Below are 15,752 nucleotides of genomic sequence, written 5' to 3'. Positions count from 1 at the left end.
TGGAAGGCAATTAGATTAGTCAGGCATGACTTGCCTTTGGTGAATCCATGCTGACTGTTCCTGATCACTTTCGTCTCCTCTAAGTGCTTCAGAATTGTTTTCTTGAGGACCTGCTCCGTGATTTTTCCAGGGACTGAGGTGAGGCTGACTGGCCTGTAGTTCCCAGGATTCTCCTTCTTCCCTTTTTTAAAGATGGGCACTACATTAGCCTTTTTCCAGTCATCTGGGACTTCCCCCGATCGCCATGAGTTTTCAAAGAAAATGGCCAGTGGCTCTGCAGTCACATCCACCAACTCCTTTAGCACTCTTGGATGTAGCGCATCCGGCCCATAGGCTTGTGCTCGTCCATCTAATTGTCCTCCCCCCTGCATTCTTTCCATTTATTTGTCACATCTACTTCATATGTTTCTGTCTTAAATTAGATGTTAAGTTTTTTGTGGCAGGAACTGTTTCTCTGTATGTACGATATGTGCTTGACACTGCCTTGGGCTCCTGGGAGCAATGTAATTCTTATAAATGATAGCAGAAATACAGTATTGTTACTCTAATGAATATATTTAGGGTGACCAGACAGAAAGTGTGAAAAATCGGGACCGGGATGGGGGGTAATAGGAACCTATATAAGAAAAAGACCACAAAATCGGGACGAACCCTATAAAATCGGGACATCTGGTCACTCTAAATACAGTTGAGCTTTCTGCTGTGGTCATGATAAATATCTGACATGTAGCATATATCATACACTTGGATCCCTTTATAAAATTTACTAACTGATTTTACATCAAATGTATAGGTTTCAGAGTAACAGCCGTGTTAGTCTGTATTCGCAAAAAGAAAAGGAGTACTTGTGGCACCTTAGAGACTAACCAATTTATTTGAGCATAAACTTTCGTGAGCTACAGCTCACTTCATCCGATGAAGCTCGGATGTAGCTCACGAAAGCTTAAGCTCAAATAAATTGGTTAGTCTCTAAGGTGCCACAAGTACTCCTTTTCTTTTTATCAAATGTACAGTAATCACTTCATCCACCACTGGAGAGCAGAGAGCTCTGTGATAAAATGTAACAACAGTGGTTCAACAGAACACGGTACAGTTACACAACACTTACAGGATAGAAAGTACTCTGCCCAGTTGACGCGTATGGGGAATATAGGTAGACAGAATATAATTTTACAAAAATTGTCAGATTTATCATGACTACAAATGGTCTAGAACTGTTTCATATATTTTCTGAAAGACTGAGCCCCTAAGAGTCATTTTGTTTGTCTTTCAAGTACAGTTGAAAAGTAACGACCATTTTTACTATTTGCGTACAAACATGTGTATGGCTGGCATCTGTGATTTAGGGCGGGGCACTGGGAGACCCTGCCCGCAGTGGTCTGACTATGGCACTTGCCGAGAGGCAAGAACGGGAGCTGGACACCCTCCTCAGGCAAAGCAGTCCGCGGTGACTTTGCATAAAAATATATAGTTCTCTGGGGGGCCACCTCTGCTTGGCAAGAGATAAATAGGAGAGTGAAGGGAGAAACCTGTACAGCAGGGGGTAGCACCCATGACCCCACCCTGTCCTGGGGCAGGAGGCAGACCCCAGGAGAGGGGCACCTTGATGATGATCCAGTGCTCCCCCAAGCAAGGAGGTGGCATGGTTAGAAGCCTAGGGATGGGAAAGGCCCAGGTTGACATATTCAAACTTGTGGCAGCAGTGATGAGCTCCTCAGTGGGGACCTGCAGGTTGCAGCTGGCCAGGACTTCCGGGACAGGGCAGGCTATTCTGGGCAAACCAGGTGATTTCTGGCTTGATTAAGGGGGGATTGGAAGGGGCTGAGGCAGAGAAGCTGGGAAGTAGTGGAGCCCTGCCCCCCTTGCAAACTGTTCTGGAGAGAAACTGGGGGTCCCCACAGCTGGGTTTGAGGCGGGCTAAGCCACAGATCACCCCACATGGCTGCATGAGGCTCCGGCAGCCAGAAAAGATAGTCAGCTCAACCCTACGAGCTGTGAGGCTATGATGGAGGGGCCCTTACCCCCCTACCCTCCAAGCATGGGGATCAGAAAGAGGGCCTGGCAGGAGGGTGCGGGGGTTACAGCAACTGGCATGAGTTCTTCCTGTACGTGCACTTGGTCTGCAGGAGAGCCCACTTGGCCATCTCAAACACCTTGTGCACCCCATCCTTCGTCCTGGTTGAGCACTCCAGGTTGCCAAAGGCATATTTAATTCATTATCAATGTGAAGAGAAGACTTCCATCTGCTGCATCACAAACACTCCTTCATGTACAGCCGGAGTTTTCTTTGCTGATATCTCCTAGAGCAACAGCCTACGCCTGACCCTGCATAGCTAATGTAATATGAAAAGATGTCAGTATTGAGGGACTCTAGCTGCAGGTTCATCTGAGTGTTTTTTTATTGTTTAGTTGATAATTGCACATACATACCTTTTTATTATCTTTTGAAAGGAAGCATGGATCAGTTGTCAAAAAATAAAAAACTTGTTGGACCATATATAACATTCACATATGTTCATATATTTACAGTTTATGAATGTTCAGGTAAAATATGGTTAATATAAAAAAACCCCTAGTGGCAACATGATGCTTGTCCTATTTGGAATATTTTATTCTCTGCCTGGTAACAGTATGGGGTTCATTTGACTGTGAAATACATGTGGGTGTGTGGGCAATTTATCAGTATTAAAATAAAAATGCACTAGATATATGTATAGAATATGTATTTTACTTGACTATTGATAAATTACAAATGTGTGCTTCAATAATGACAGTAATGAGGACCTTTAATCACATAATCATCTACTGATATCAGAAAGTATCTTAACTTTGAATTCATCTCCAAGATTGCTTCTCACTCAGCCCTGCCGTTGGGATGCACTTGTCTCAGGCGGTGCACCTAGAACCATTTTGAGCCATATGTCCCTCCCACATAAAAAACTCCCAGCTGCCTCAATTTCTGTTCAACTGCTGCAGTAGTTTGGCACCAGTTAGCAATCATTTAACTATTTTTGTCCCAACATTTGGTGTGTTTTATTCTTAGGTAGTTAATTTAGCATATGCATTAGCTTTTAGCAGTTTTTTAGGATAAATTTTTCAAAAGCATGTAAGTCCCATTTTCAGAAATGACACAGGTGTCCCAGTTTCATAAGTGACTTTCAAAGTGACTTAAACTCCTAAGTGCCTGAAGGTCAGATTGTTCAAAGGCATTTAGGCACCTAACCTACGTGGACATTTTTGAAAATCCCACTAGACAACTATCTTCATCCCTAGGCCCTTAAATACCTTTGAAAATCTGGCGCAAAGTCATTTTTCAAAATGGGGCTTAAGCTCCTAAGTCACTTAGGTGCTTTGGAAAATGTTGCCCTTAGTCTTTTTACTGGTAAAAATACCTCCCTGTCTCCCTGCCATTCTCAGGAGGGAGTAAACTGAACCTTATGCCCCATTACACAGCCACGCAAGCCTAGCCTCTGTCCAGCATATAGCTGATTTAGCAAGTCAGATAGCAGAAGTTACAGTATTTATCATTTCTGGAATCCGAAAATGAACAGCACTGTAGAGAAATTTGAAAAGAAGGTCAGTACCTGGTTATAAAAGTTTTTAATTTACACAACTGTAATATAGTTGAATATCTTCAATATTCAAAGATAAACCATCTAACTCTTTATGCTTTTTTCACAATGACAGTTAACAGCACTCATGAATTAGGCCCCTTGATAGAGATCAGAATTCCTGCAAACGAGACCAGCTTGATATTAAGTAATTTAAATTACAGCACACGATACAAGTTTTACTTTTATGCACAAACATCAGTTGGATCTGGAAGTCAAATAACTGAGGAAGCAGTAACAATTATGGATGAAGGTAAGCTGGGTATGTATAAAGAAAGTCCATTTAAGTTTAAAGAATCCTACATGTTTTATTCAAAATGTTAGTACTTTTTCCTTGCTGAAGCAATCTTTATTAAAAATTATTTAGTGAATACCTAGTTTTACTGTGTACTAATATAAACTATTTAAAACAGATTTTAAAGAAAAGATGTGCCAAAAATTTCTACCACAACTGACATTTAAAATAATTGGTATAAAAAGCCACATCTGTATATCACTTTCCTTAGAAGATCTAGACTACTTGCTTTTCTGGGCTAGGCTGTGCCTTTCAAAATTTCATGCAACTTTACATACTCTTAAGTGCCTTCCCCCAGTCATCTATACTATATCTATATTATTCTGCTTCCATGACCTCTTCTGGTCACAGGTAAAATACTTTGTTCTGGTGGTTATCCTTCGTCCAGTGATAAAGTCATGAAATGCTGCCTGCTACAGTTTGGCTAGTAGAAAATCTATAAAGTCTAAAACAATACAAATCTCTAAGTCACAATAACTTATATGTAGTCTAAACATTTTGTCATGGGCCTAATAGGAACATGGGTGTACTGTAAATGTAGTACCACAGCTAAGACCAAGACTAGCCCAGTATATGGTCACCAGTTAAAGAGTCTGGTGTTAATTTAGGAGTGAGAGTATCTCTTCACAAGCTTATGTTGTTTCAGGAATTTTATATTTAGGATCTGGTACAGAATTCTTCTGTTGGGAGTGCTATCCTTAAAAATATTATGGAAATTCAATTTAAATAATTAAAATCACTCTGGAAACTTTGTGATGTGGCCTTTGATAATTTTGCACACCTCTAATATTAAATTCTGTTTTATTGCAAGCTTTAGATTTACTTGTTTCATACTTGGTAAGCTTATAGTTTGTTGAAACTGCCATAAATTGGTTGGTATGAAACTCAGTAGATCTAGTAGGTGTATTCTGGTTATATCATAAAATGTACCTTTTTTAAAAAAGTGAATGTTAACAAGCATGAACAGTAAAAATTAATAAATGCATGTATATTAACTTTTAGAATAATCTATCAATGTTCAGCATAAGTATGTATTTAATTTCTTACTCCATTGATAATACATTTCACTTACTGCATGCTTTTATGACAATTTATATTTATATATATATTTATATATATATGTTCCCTCTGGTGTTGTATCTAATTATATAGTGTCCTATTTTTATTTTCCCCCATTAAAGCTGGTATTCTCCCTCCTGCTCTAGGTGCAGGCAAAGGTAAAATAAAACTCTGCATGATTTTGTAAGTGTGTGGATTTTTGCGGTGTTATAAATGGGGAAATTTCTGCTGGTAAGGAGAGAAAACACTGACCTATATTTTGTTGTATTAACTATTAATTGATATTGGGGGAACGGTTTATTTAATAGGCTGCCTTTCTGATAAAGATGCACCCTACATATTTTGCATATTTTGCTACAACATTCCAGAGGAATTTGTTAGCTTTACTTCAGCAAAGTCTAATTCTTTCTCTGCATTATGAAGTTGTATAGCACTGTCCTGTGTGTTCAGGGTCTAGGCGCAGTTTCACCCTCTTACTAGCATGGGGTAAACAGGCATTCTTTCACGCAAGCTTACCTACCTTATAGAGGTGAGCCTTTATGGGTACGTTTGTACAGACCATGGCGGGCTCTCTGAGCCCAGCTCGACAGACTCAGGCTTGCAGGGCTTGCACTACAGTGCTAAAAACGGCTGTGTAGTGATTTGTGGAGGGCTGGAGCCAAGCCCCATCCCTCTGCCTAAGCTTCAGAGCCTGAACTCCAGCCCAGGCCCCGACACAGCTATTTTTAGCGCAAGCCTGAGTCTGTCAACCTGGGCTCTGAGACTCACTGCTGCTTGCTGTGTAGATGTACCCAACAACTGATATTGAAAGGACTCTGCCGAGCATAGGTACTCAAACTAGGGATGCTGGGGGTGCTTCTGCACCCTCTGGTTTGAAGTGGTTTCCATCACATACAGGGTTTACAGTATGGTTCAACGGCTTTCAGCATCCCCACTATAAAAACTGTTCTAGCACCTATGCTGCCAAGTTTATGTTGTCTGGGAAGAGGAACATCCTTTACTCCTGGGGGAATTCTGCTGACTTTCTGATGGGGAAGTAATAAGAGTGGTCATGCGACCCTCCTGAGCAGTATGTTCTGGGTTCCCAGGGAAGCTGGCAGAGAGAGAAATCACTGTAGGGCAGTGGGAAAGACCCGGCTGGTGGCTCCCACCCTGTGCTGGGCTCAGCTTCTAGTCCTGGCTGGACTCGGGAGGACAGGAATTCCTCTTCCCCTGCATGGCACCCCCAGATTTCTCCCTCTGCTGCAGGAAGCTCTGCAACCTCCCCACCATCACCACCCCGCTTCCTGCATGCATCGCTCCTCAGCTGCAGGAGGAAGGATCCCAGTATGGTACCCCCATCCACCCAACCCCCATGCATCCAGATCCCCTCATACCAGACCCTCCTGCTGAACCTCACCCCCCCCACACTCAGAACCTCCCCCCAATGAGCCCCGCTCCCCCTGCACCTGAACAAGACCGACGAGTCACCCATACCCGGATCCCCACCCCACCAAGCCCCAAGCAGCTGCACCTGGATCCCCACTCCCTCAGAATCTGGACCCCCCCTCCACTAAGCTCTCCACACCCGGACACCCCTGCTGAGCTCTATCCCCCCCCACTCTGAGACCCAACTGCCTTCACCTGGAACCCCCCTGCAGAGTCCCACTACCATTGCACCCAGAACTCCCCAACAACCCCCTGTGCATCCAGATCCCCCCCACAACTGAATCCACTACTGAGCTGCCTGCACCTAGATTGCCCCACACGGAACCCTCTCAACCCACACCTGCATTCCCCCCACTAAAGCCTTCCACACTTGGATCCTGCCTTGCTGAGCCTGCCTGCCCACACAGAGGGGCAGGGCCCTGGGGTGTTTCTGGAACAGGCCCGGTCCTTACACTGTCTCAGGGTTGGGTGCAGCCTCAACATTGAGTCCATGTCCTGGGGGTGGAAGGGAAAGGAGCTGCACAGTGATCTCCCTTTGTGCACCCTCTGTGCAGCCAGTGGCCTCTGTTCCCCAATGCCATGCTGGAGCCTCCACATTTATTTGACAAATAAAATTTGCAGAATTTAAAAATATTGTGCGCAGAATTTTTATTTTTTGGCACAGAATGCCCTCAGGAGTAATCCTTGTTCTGAACCCTGGTCACTGTTGTCCATTTGGTCAACTTTCATTCACTTACAAATTAAATATGGATAGGAGGTAGATTACTGACAGCACCTTAAGTGACCTTCTCTTCTGCTATATGTCTGTTCACAGAAAGAGGGCATAGAGGAGGTATCAGGTTGAACATATAGGCAACAGCTTTCTTTGTCTCCCTTTTCTTCTCTTTCTCAGGCACACAAATCTTATGACTGAGCATTCAGGGCTATTTTCTTCAGTTGTTGATCTACTGCTTGAGGCACATGTTCATCTTTGGCCTTGGATTCAGCTCTATTTATTCCTTAGTGAGGTAGCTGATCCCTTTGTCAGACACAGGATTGCCTTTGTGCAGAGTTCTTGAAGATAATACCTTCCTATTCTGTGCATTTTCGCATGTATAGTTCTTGTAATAGCTTTGGAAAAGGGAAGCAATTGAGACAGTAGATAAGAGCAGATCCCATTGTATGCATTTTTAATAAGCAGCTCTAAACATTTTAATGTAGTTATGAGTCGTAAAGATGTCTGTGTATATGAGTGATTTAACTATACAGTTTACTGTGAAGACATAATTAACCCTGATGAAACATCCCTTTTTCCTAAGGAAAAGTAAGTAGATACTCAGAATATGGGAGTCATAAATACCTATGTGTGCAGTATCCTATCAAGCATTTTCATACATTTGACAATATAAAGACATTGTTCAGTGGAAACTATATCTAAAGCAATCAGATATGTTAAATGATGTCCATTAGTGAAGAACATACTTCAATTCTAATCCAGGATCAGTAAACCAGACAAACTTGACCAGACAAAACTAAACCAGACAAATTTGATTTAAAGTATTTATACTCTGAAATCAGATTTATAAACATGGTATCTTCGTACAACAGGTGTGTTCCTGTTGTGTATACAGCTTACTTTAACAACAGTTTCTTTTTGCTGCTTTTTTACTCCATTTATCACTGAAAGGTCAACACAGCTGGGAGCAAGGGAATTGGATTCTTGTTCTTCTAGGTCATTATAAACTAAGTCCCAAGGAGTTCCCACTGTACAAACCCACTGAAGGAAAATTAGATTCCACATGTATAACTGCGGGTCTAATTTCAATGTTACTTTGAAAAAAAGTCTCTAGTTCTTATGATTTCAACAAAAACTTTGAAAACATGAACCAAATATAACAGAAGCCAAGACATCCAACTAAGTTCTCAGACAACCTGAAATGACAGCTGTGAAATGTTAGCTGCCCCTTTCATCTCAATGGGCATTAACTCAGATAGTAATGATGATGATTGGTATGTCAACGTGGTTAACTGTTTCCACAGCTGAGACAGCAACACTTGTTTTTTCCCCCCATCAAGGAGGAGCTAACCCCAAGGAGCCCAGCAATGCATTGAACCCCAGTGATGTAGAGCCAAGCCCCAGTAGACCATGTGATCCAGTTTTCAGCATCTGCACAGTCTTTTGAAAACAGCATCTCATTTTCTCATCTCAAGTGGGTGGAGCTTATTTTCCGAGCAGAGCTTGGAAAAGTACAACTATTCTTTGTTTTTCCTACTTGACCCCCTGAAGACAAGCACATTTGTGGTGCAAGTCAATGGGACAAGTCCCATGATTCCATATTCCATCCCATGAACCACACCTTAAAATGCAGAATCAAGCAAAGCTATAGTAAACTAAGGATCTTTACAATTCCTCAAACTTTTTACCATAGTCTCAAAATAAATCCTCTGCCTTCTGAGCCAATACTTCTCTTACTGTCTCTCCAAGCAGAAGTGAAGTCTGAAATGGACTGTATACTACTGTTTCTAATCTTTTAAACAACCACAGTATCCTTGTTTTCTCCGTTTCTCTTAGCTGTTGATTGCTAAACTTGAGATTCTTTAAATTACCTCTAGCTGGATTGGTCAGATCTGAATGGTAGTGCGTGTCAGGGGAAGATGACTGCTTCAGGCATCCCAGAATTTTTTAGATCAAAACTAAGAGAAGCTATTGCTCTGCAATTTTCACATAAGGTAAAATAGACCTTTTAAATAGAAAAAAAGAAAAAAAGGAGGGTTGGGGAAGAGATGTTTTCCTCACCCTGCTGTGAGAAGTTAGAAAGACAGAATAGTGCAGCAATTTAGAGAAAGTAAAAGGGAGAAGAATTGTTCAAACTTAATATACTGTACATATGAACTCCCATAACCAGATTCTCAGGGCTGGATAGACTATTACATTAAGTAGGCAGCCTTGGCAGAGCATACATAATTGAGCTCTCATTCCCTTCAATATTTCCACTCTCAAGAATCCTTAAACAAAAACCAAACAAAACAAGGGAGAGGCAGGAGATTCAACAACCCCTTTGTCATGCAAATCTGCCTTTCCCCCCACCTGCCCAGATCACTGAAGAAGGAAACATAGTCTTCACTTAACTGGATAAATCACGCTGTCACACTCGGTTTACTTTCAAATTTACACTTACATGATCTTTGTCTTCCTAACCCTGTTCTGTTTGACCTTCTCCATGACTTCTGTTTACTCAGAATATGCAGCTCCTTATAAAGGTGATTTTTTTTTAGCAACAGCTGGTTAAAATGCATGCATCTAAAAACTGCATATATAAAACACACACACACCACATAAAATATTGGCACTTAGGAGGTAGGTAACTACATAAATGTATAATTGATGCTTCTTTTGCAATCCATCAACTGGCTGGACTTGAGGCTACTGAAATAAAAGAGAAGATTATCGACGGAGAAGCTGGATACATATACATTATTGAAGCAACCTGAAATAAATCATTGTATTTACTTGACTTCAGTCCCACCGAGCACCTTCTATCATCAGGTCATATAAATAGGTCATTAAGGAAGGGAGAGAGAATGAGATTTGAGGAACCAGCAAGATAAATACTACCAGAGCATATGGGATACTGACTTAACATTCACAGAGAGGCACAATTATTTGCATAATCTTCAGCATCATTAGCATTAAATACGAACACTTCTAATCAAACAAATACATTAGGATAGTATCTTATTTTCTGTATTAATCCCAAATGATGATCATTTTTTAAAATATTACTTCTGTTGTTGCAAAAAGATAACGTGGGCACTGAGTCTGAAACTACCCCTTTTTGATTGTATCACTTGCATATACAATATGTAGCTGTTTGCTGTGGACTAAAAATCATTCTCAGCAGCAGTCCTGTCTCCTACTTTCAGCTAGAGTGTTGGTCATCTCAGGAGAAGCATCAGCAAATTTGTGCTTGCAGTAGGAGAAGAGACCACTTATTAAGGATGGTCCTGTTGTTAGGGCACTTGTCTGGGGCTCAGGAGACCCAAGTATGATTCCCTGCTTTCCCACAGGCTTCCTGCCTGACACTGGGCAAGTCACTTAGTTTCTCTGTGCCTCAGTTCCCCATTTGAAAAAAAAATGGGGCTAATGGTACTTCCCTACCTGAGAGGGTTCTTATGAGGAGACAATACACTGAAAAATTATGCAGTGCTCAGGTACCAGGATAAGTACTTAAGACAGATTTCCTGCACACTCAGCCTTTTCTCCAATATGACTTGTTATTGCTAGTTGTTTTCTCCTCAGACCCCAAATCAGGAGGTATTTAGTATATAGAGAAGAGCACCAGTCTGGCCCGGATAAAAAGCCACTTATGAGCCCTTAGCTCACATGTGGAGTACTGTAGTGGAATTGCCTTTACAGGAGCTTGTGAAACCATAAAAGAATGCCTGATTAGTCAGACAGTTTGGTCTGTAAAATTAGTTATGCCTTAATTACTTTGTTTTTCCTTCAGCTAAACTCTATATTCAGACCCTTATCATCTCCTATCTTGATTACTGTAGCATCCTCCTTCTCTTTGGCTTCCCAGACACCATTGTAGTCTACCTCCTTTATTCCATATAAAATGCTTCAGCTAAGATCATGTTCCCTGCTCCCTCTTTCAGTCCCTTCAGGGGGCTCCCCCTCCTTTGCCATATCAAGTGCAAGTTTCTTGTCCTTGTCTTCAAGGCTCTGCATAACTCTGTCCTAGTATCTTTTTGTATTACTCCCTGTCCACTGGTTCCATCAATGAGGCCAGATTTAACGCACTGTTAATGTCTCTATGCTTTTCTCCATCCAGTCCCTATGTGTTGAACACCCATCAGGAGCTGGTCAATAAGGCAACTTCATTCTCCTTATTCAAATCCCCCTTGAATACTCATAATAATTGGGAGAGTAGACTAGAGAAGACAGTAATGACTTCTTGGTAATAGCATGCAATCATTGCTTCCTTGCCATAACTTTTCATGGTCCAGAAATCAGACAATTTTCATATGAAACTAGTTAGACGTGTAACAGGAAGGTGACTTTCCTGCGGCTCTCTACTAGTAGAATATCATCTCAGCAACTCACATAGCATGAGAGTAGCTTAATACTTGCATCTCCTAATTCTAAAAAGCAATGCACTCTTGTTGTTGCACAGGGAAATGAGTTTCATTGTGCAATAGCTGTCTTTTAACAAAAATTCACTTTCACACAATTCTTTGCCCAGTCAATTCGTGGCAGAATCTACTACCTGTCATCTTTTCTTGCTTTATATTCTTGAGGCTATTCCTCATCTACCTATAATTTTGCAACAGTGCCTCATAAAAGGCAGGTCTTATCAACAGGGCAATAAACAAAAATAGCATGATGCAGTTGTATAGACATATTCAACATAATTTCACTCTACAGAAGTCTGGAGATGTATATTTCCTTCTCAACCCAGCACTTTCTTCATGGAGTAGTAGTGTACTACTACAGGACTTAGGGATTTGAGGATCCATCTGAAGTCATGTTTGATGGTGAGTTTGTCACATGATTGGATCATTCCTGTGGGAATTTAATTAGCTATTCAGTTGAACTAAATATTGAAGAAATTATCCGCCTCAGTTTAAAACTTTGTTTTATCTCATTACTAATCTTACCGACTGTATATTCTATGTGTAGGTTAGTTATCTAGAGGAACAGTGTTAGTGAATGGCTTGAACGTTATACATGGCTATGCAGAGAGATTAAAAACAGTGGTTGTCATTGATTTTAAGAAGAGATTATTATTAGTTAGGTCCTATTATTTAGGTCCTCTGATCCTACAATTAGATCCAAGCAGGTGAATGTTTGTACCCAAGAGAGTTCCATTGAAACTAGTGGGGCTCCAGACCGTGCTTCCCATTGCAGGATTGGAGCCATGGTCACTGATTGATGCCAGCTATATTTTAGCATCATATCACTGCTACAGAGTGGTTAACAGAGATTAATTTGTTGGAGGTAGCTGAACAATAACCAATCAGCCTGTGTAAACTGGTTCACTTCATAGTAATCCAGTTTCTTCTTTGTGGCGCGAATGGACTATCAAATTACTGCTTGTACAGCACTATTGTATAGTTGCAGTGGCACAGAATTTAATGCACATTTACTCTCTTACTGAATAGGCATTTCTTCACAAGAGTACTAAGCTTTTTTTTTTTAACCCATTGGCACCAGTACCGTTTCAGAGCTCCTGCCAATTGTTTTTTATGCATTGGTGATGAGTGCTGAGAAACCTCCGTTTTCAGAGCCAAAGGTTAATTGCCATTAGAGGTGTGCTGACCCAGAAAGCTAGAATTTGGGTAGATTTACGACAGACTCTGGGTGTTCAACCACACAGACCCCTGGCTTTCATCACCTCAGGCTGCAGAAATCATATTGAATTATGTAACATGCAGTATCATACACCATGAGAACATGGTGCATGAGACAGACTTTAAAAAACAAACAAATCCCCCCAATTTTTCTAAAACGTACGAAAAAATATGTCAATTAATTAAAAAAAGGATGGGTATAAAATTAATGATCCTGTGTAACTGAACTCTTTCTTCAAAATACTGTCTTCAGTAAGAAAAACCTAGAAAAGAAATCTGAACAATTAGTAAGCAAGGAAGACCATGTAAAAATAACCATTTATAAGAATCAGATGAGAGTATATGTGGAGAATTTGAACATAAATCAGACAGCTGGGTTGATATTGAACCTAAAGTACAAAGAGAATGAAGAATAGAGGCAACTTGGCCACTGTCTACAATTACATATACAAGGAGAATTTACCAATGCCAGAGGGAATTTAACCTAGCAGTTCTAGCAGTCTAATTAGATCAAAAGCTCTAAACTGAAGTTGGAGAAGTTCAAAAAGGAAGAAAGATGCAAATTTTTTACAGGGAATGTAATTAGCGATTGGAATAGTCTGCCAAGTGATATAGTAGATTCTTTATCATTTGGAGTCTTTAAATCAAGATTAGAAATCTCTAAAAGACATGGTCTAGTTCAGCCACAAGTTATAAGACTTGATGAAGGGTTTATTAGGTGAAATTCTGTGGCCATTATATGCAGAAGGTCGAAGTATTTGACCATAATCAACACTTCTGCCCTTAAAACCTACGAAAAAACTTACTGTTCCTTTGACAATTATATTTAAAAAATCATTGACAACTTTAGAGAGACCAGAATATTGCAGGAAAAAAAAGAGGTACCATTTTACCCGCACCCCCCCACCAAAGAGTGCCATCGTGACAATTGCCATCCTGTAAGTCTTTTATCCCAGTATATGAATGAAACAAATACTAAGGACCAGACTGTGGCTGACCCATGTTTGAGTGCGCAAATGAGTAAGGACCATTATGTATCTTGCATGCTGCCAGTGCCAGGCACAGTCCCAGTCGCTGCACTCTCCTAAGTTCAAAGACTGCTCAGTATTAGCTCACTATATGCTCTAGCTACCTCAAAGTGGGTATGGAAGAGTCAGGACTGCAGCCTAATGTCCTTATGTATATGCATCATGATGGTATGTGATCATGTAATTAAAAACTGTTTCCCCAGGCAACAATAGATCTGGCATTTACTAACTTTTGACTACTTGATTTTGAAATCTAAATTTCCTTTTTTAATGTAGATTTTTTGGGTTGGGGTTTGGTTTGGGATGTAATATATACAGTATAGCGTGGCTGAGAGATGCTTTGGGAAGGCACGATAAAAGTCAACCAAAACTTTAATGAGGTAAACAAGAAGTATGGGAGGAAGGAGAGTAATGATGTGGTTTGATAGTGTGCTGAGGGATTTAACTAGAAGTAGTCTGATGAAATGAAGACAATAAAACAGTAATATAAATACAGTATCAGGAAAAATTCCTGACATGGAAATTATTAGGCTGTGGAATAATCTCATGAGAGAATGAGAATAAACCCCCTCATTATACTGGATTTAACAGCTGTAAATGAATTGCAAGGAACTCTCCTGCATTGTGAGGTAGAGGGACTGGCTCATCTTTTATCACAAGAATCTTTCTCTCTTCAATAGTTGTATGATTAAAAGGATCTTGCCAAAAGGGTGGCTTAAAGAAAAAGACTATTTTAAACCACTGTTGTAATTACTGTAAAAATGTTTTTTAAATCATTTAGTTACTTTGTACATCTTTGAGAGATTTACAGAAAGAATGATCCCAAAGGAGTTTATATGTAATTTTCCCTCTCACCTTGCAGCTAGAAGTACTGTATGAAATGGTTTCAGAATAGCAGCCGTGTTAGTCTGTATTCGCAAAAAGAAAAGGAGTACTTGTGGCACCTTAGCGACTAACCAATTTATTTGAGCATAAGCTTTCGTGAGCTACAGCTCACTTCATAGGATGTATGAAATGGGTATTTCAGATTTCAAGCCCCTCTAATTTAACAACCTGACTTGATACCCATGGAAGTCAATGGGCTTCTTTCCATTGACTTCAGTGGTCATTGGATCAAGTCCTAAATGAGTTCATCTGTTATTGCAGAGTTATGGTGCAGCAGATAATTACAAGTTCTTGCAGTAGCTATTCAGGTGTTTATTTCACATTAGTGAATTAAGTGTTTTACTAAAGTGATATTTAAGGAGAGACTGCAGGTGTTACTTCTGCTCTAAACTGAATAAATGTATGGTCTTGCTTTAATGGAATAGTTTTTGTCCGTTTATGAATAGGTGTAAGACGTGAATTTCAGTTAGGAATCCTGTGTTGTAAGCTCTTTCTTGTTCCTTTGTATACTTTTATGATGCAAACAAGGTTCTGTAGTAGTAGTTTCTTGTGTTTTTTAGAGATACTAAGATGTGGAAAGGACATAGAAGGGTAAGAATGTTAGCCCAGTAAACAAAGAACAAACAAAGAAGCAGCAAGAAGATACAGATGATACTTTTTAATTGACTAAATTAAACTCAAATTGGCCAGCCATTAAGAACCACAGTGACTTCTGCAGACTATGGAAAATAACAGATGTAGTTTTAGGGTGTAATTTGAACCTTACAATGAAACTGTGTGAGAGAGTGAAACAAAGGGGAGCTGCTTTTTGGTTTGGTTTTGTTGTTTTTTTTAATTATTTTGGTGTGTGGGGGCAGAAGGAGAGTTAAAAATATATTTAAATACTGGACATCAGATCATGTTTTCCTGGGATTACTTGCACAAGTCAGATGAACAGGATTTTGCTGCAGGGTTGGGTGTGGAATGTCAGTGTGTTACATGTGATCATGTATCTTTCAACAATGAACTTTAAAAATATTAATAACTTTTCAGAGAAAATAATTAATTTAAATTTTCTGTGCCTTAAAGGATGGTAATATTTTCTTACCAGTTTCACTATTATTTTCACTCTGA

The 15,752-nt window shown here is 40.2% G+C and overlaps 1 protein-coding gene across 28 annotated transcripts in view; it reads left to right on the top strand.

Annotated features, from left to right (window-relative positions):
* NRCAM (neuronal cell adhesion molecule) overlaps positions 1-15,752 on the top strand; it is a 298,298-nt gene that overhangs the window by 258,271 nt on the left and 24,275 nt on the right. For 12 of the 28 annotated variants that reach the window (XR_012156792.1, XR_012156791.1, XM_073328057.1 and 9 more), the window contains 2 exons: positions 3,688-3,864; positions 5,088-5,123. Coding sequence is in view for 26 of the 28 variants with exons in the window: in XM_073328057.1 (XP_073184158.1) it covers positions 3,688-3,864; positions 5,088-5,123 (213 nt within the window). In the remaining 2 variants the exon portion in view is untranslated. Of the gene's footprint in view, positions 1-3,687; positions 3,874-5,087; positions 5,124-15,752 lie in introns of all 28 variants that reach the window. The other 16 variants (XM_073328065.1, XM_073328060.1, XM_073328063.1 and 13 more) reach the window with 2 other exon arrangements.

The sequence above is a fragment of the Lepidochelys kempii genome, chromosome 1, assembly GCF_965140265.1.
Source record: "Lepidochelys kempii isolate rLepKem1 chromosome 1, rLepKem1.hap2, whole genome shotgun sequence".
NCBI lineage: Eukaryota > Metazoa > Chordata > Testudines > Cheloniidae > Lepidochelys > Lepidochelys kempii.
This window is presented reverse-complemented; position numbering and strand designations above follow the sequence as displayed.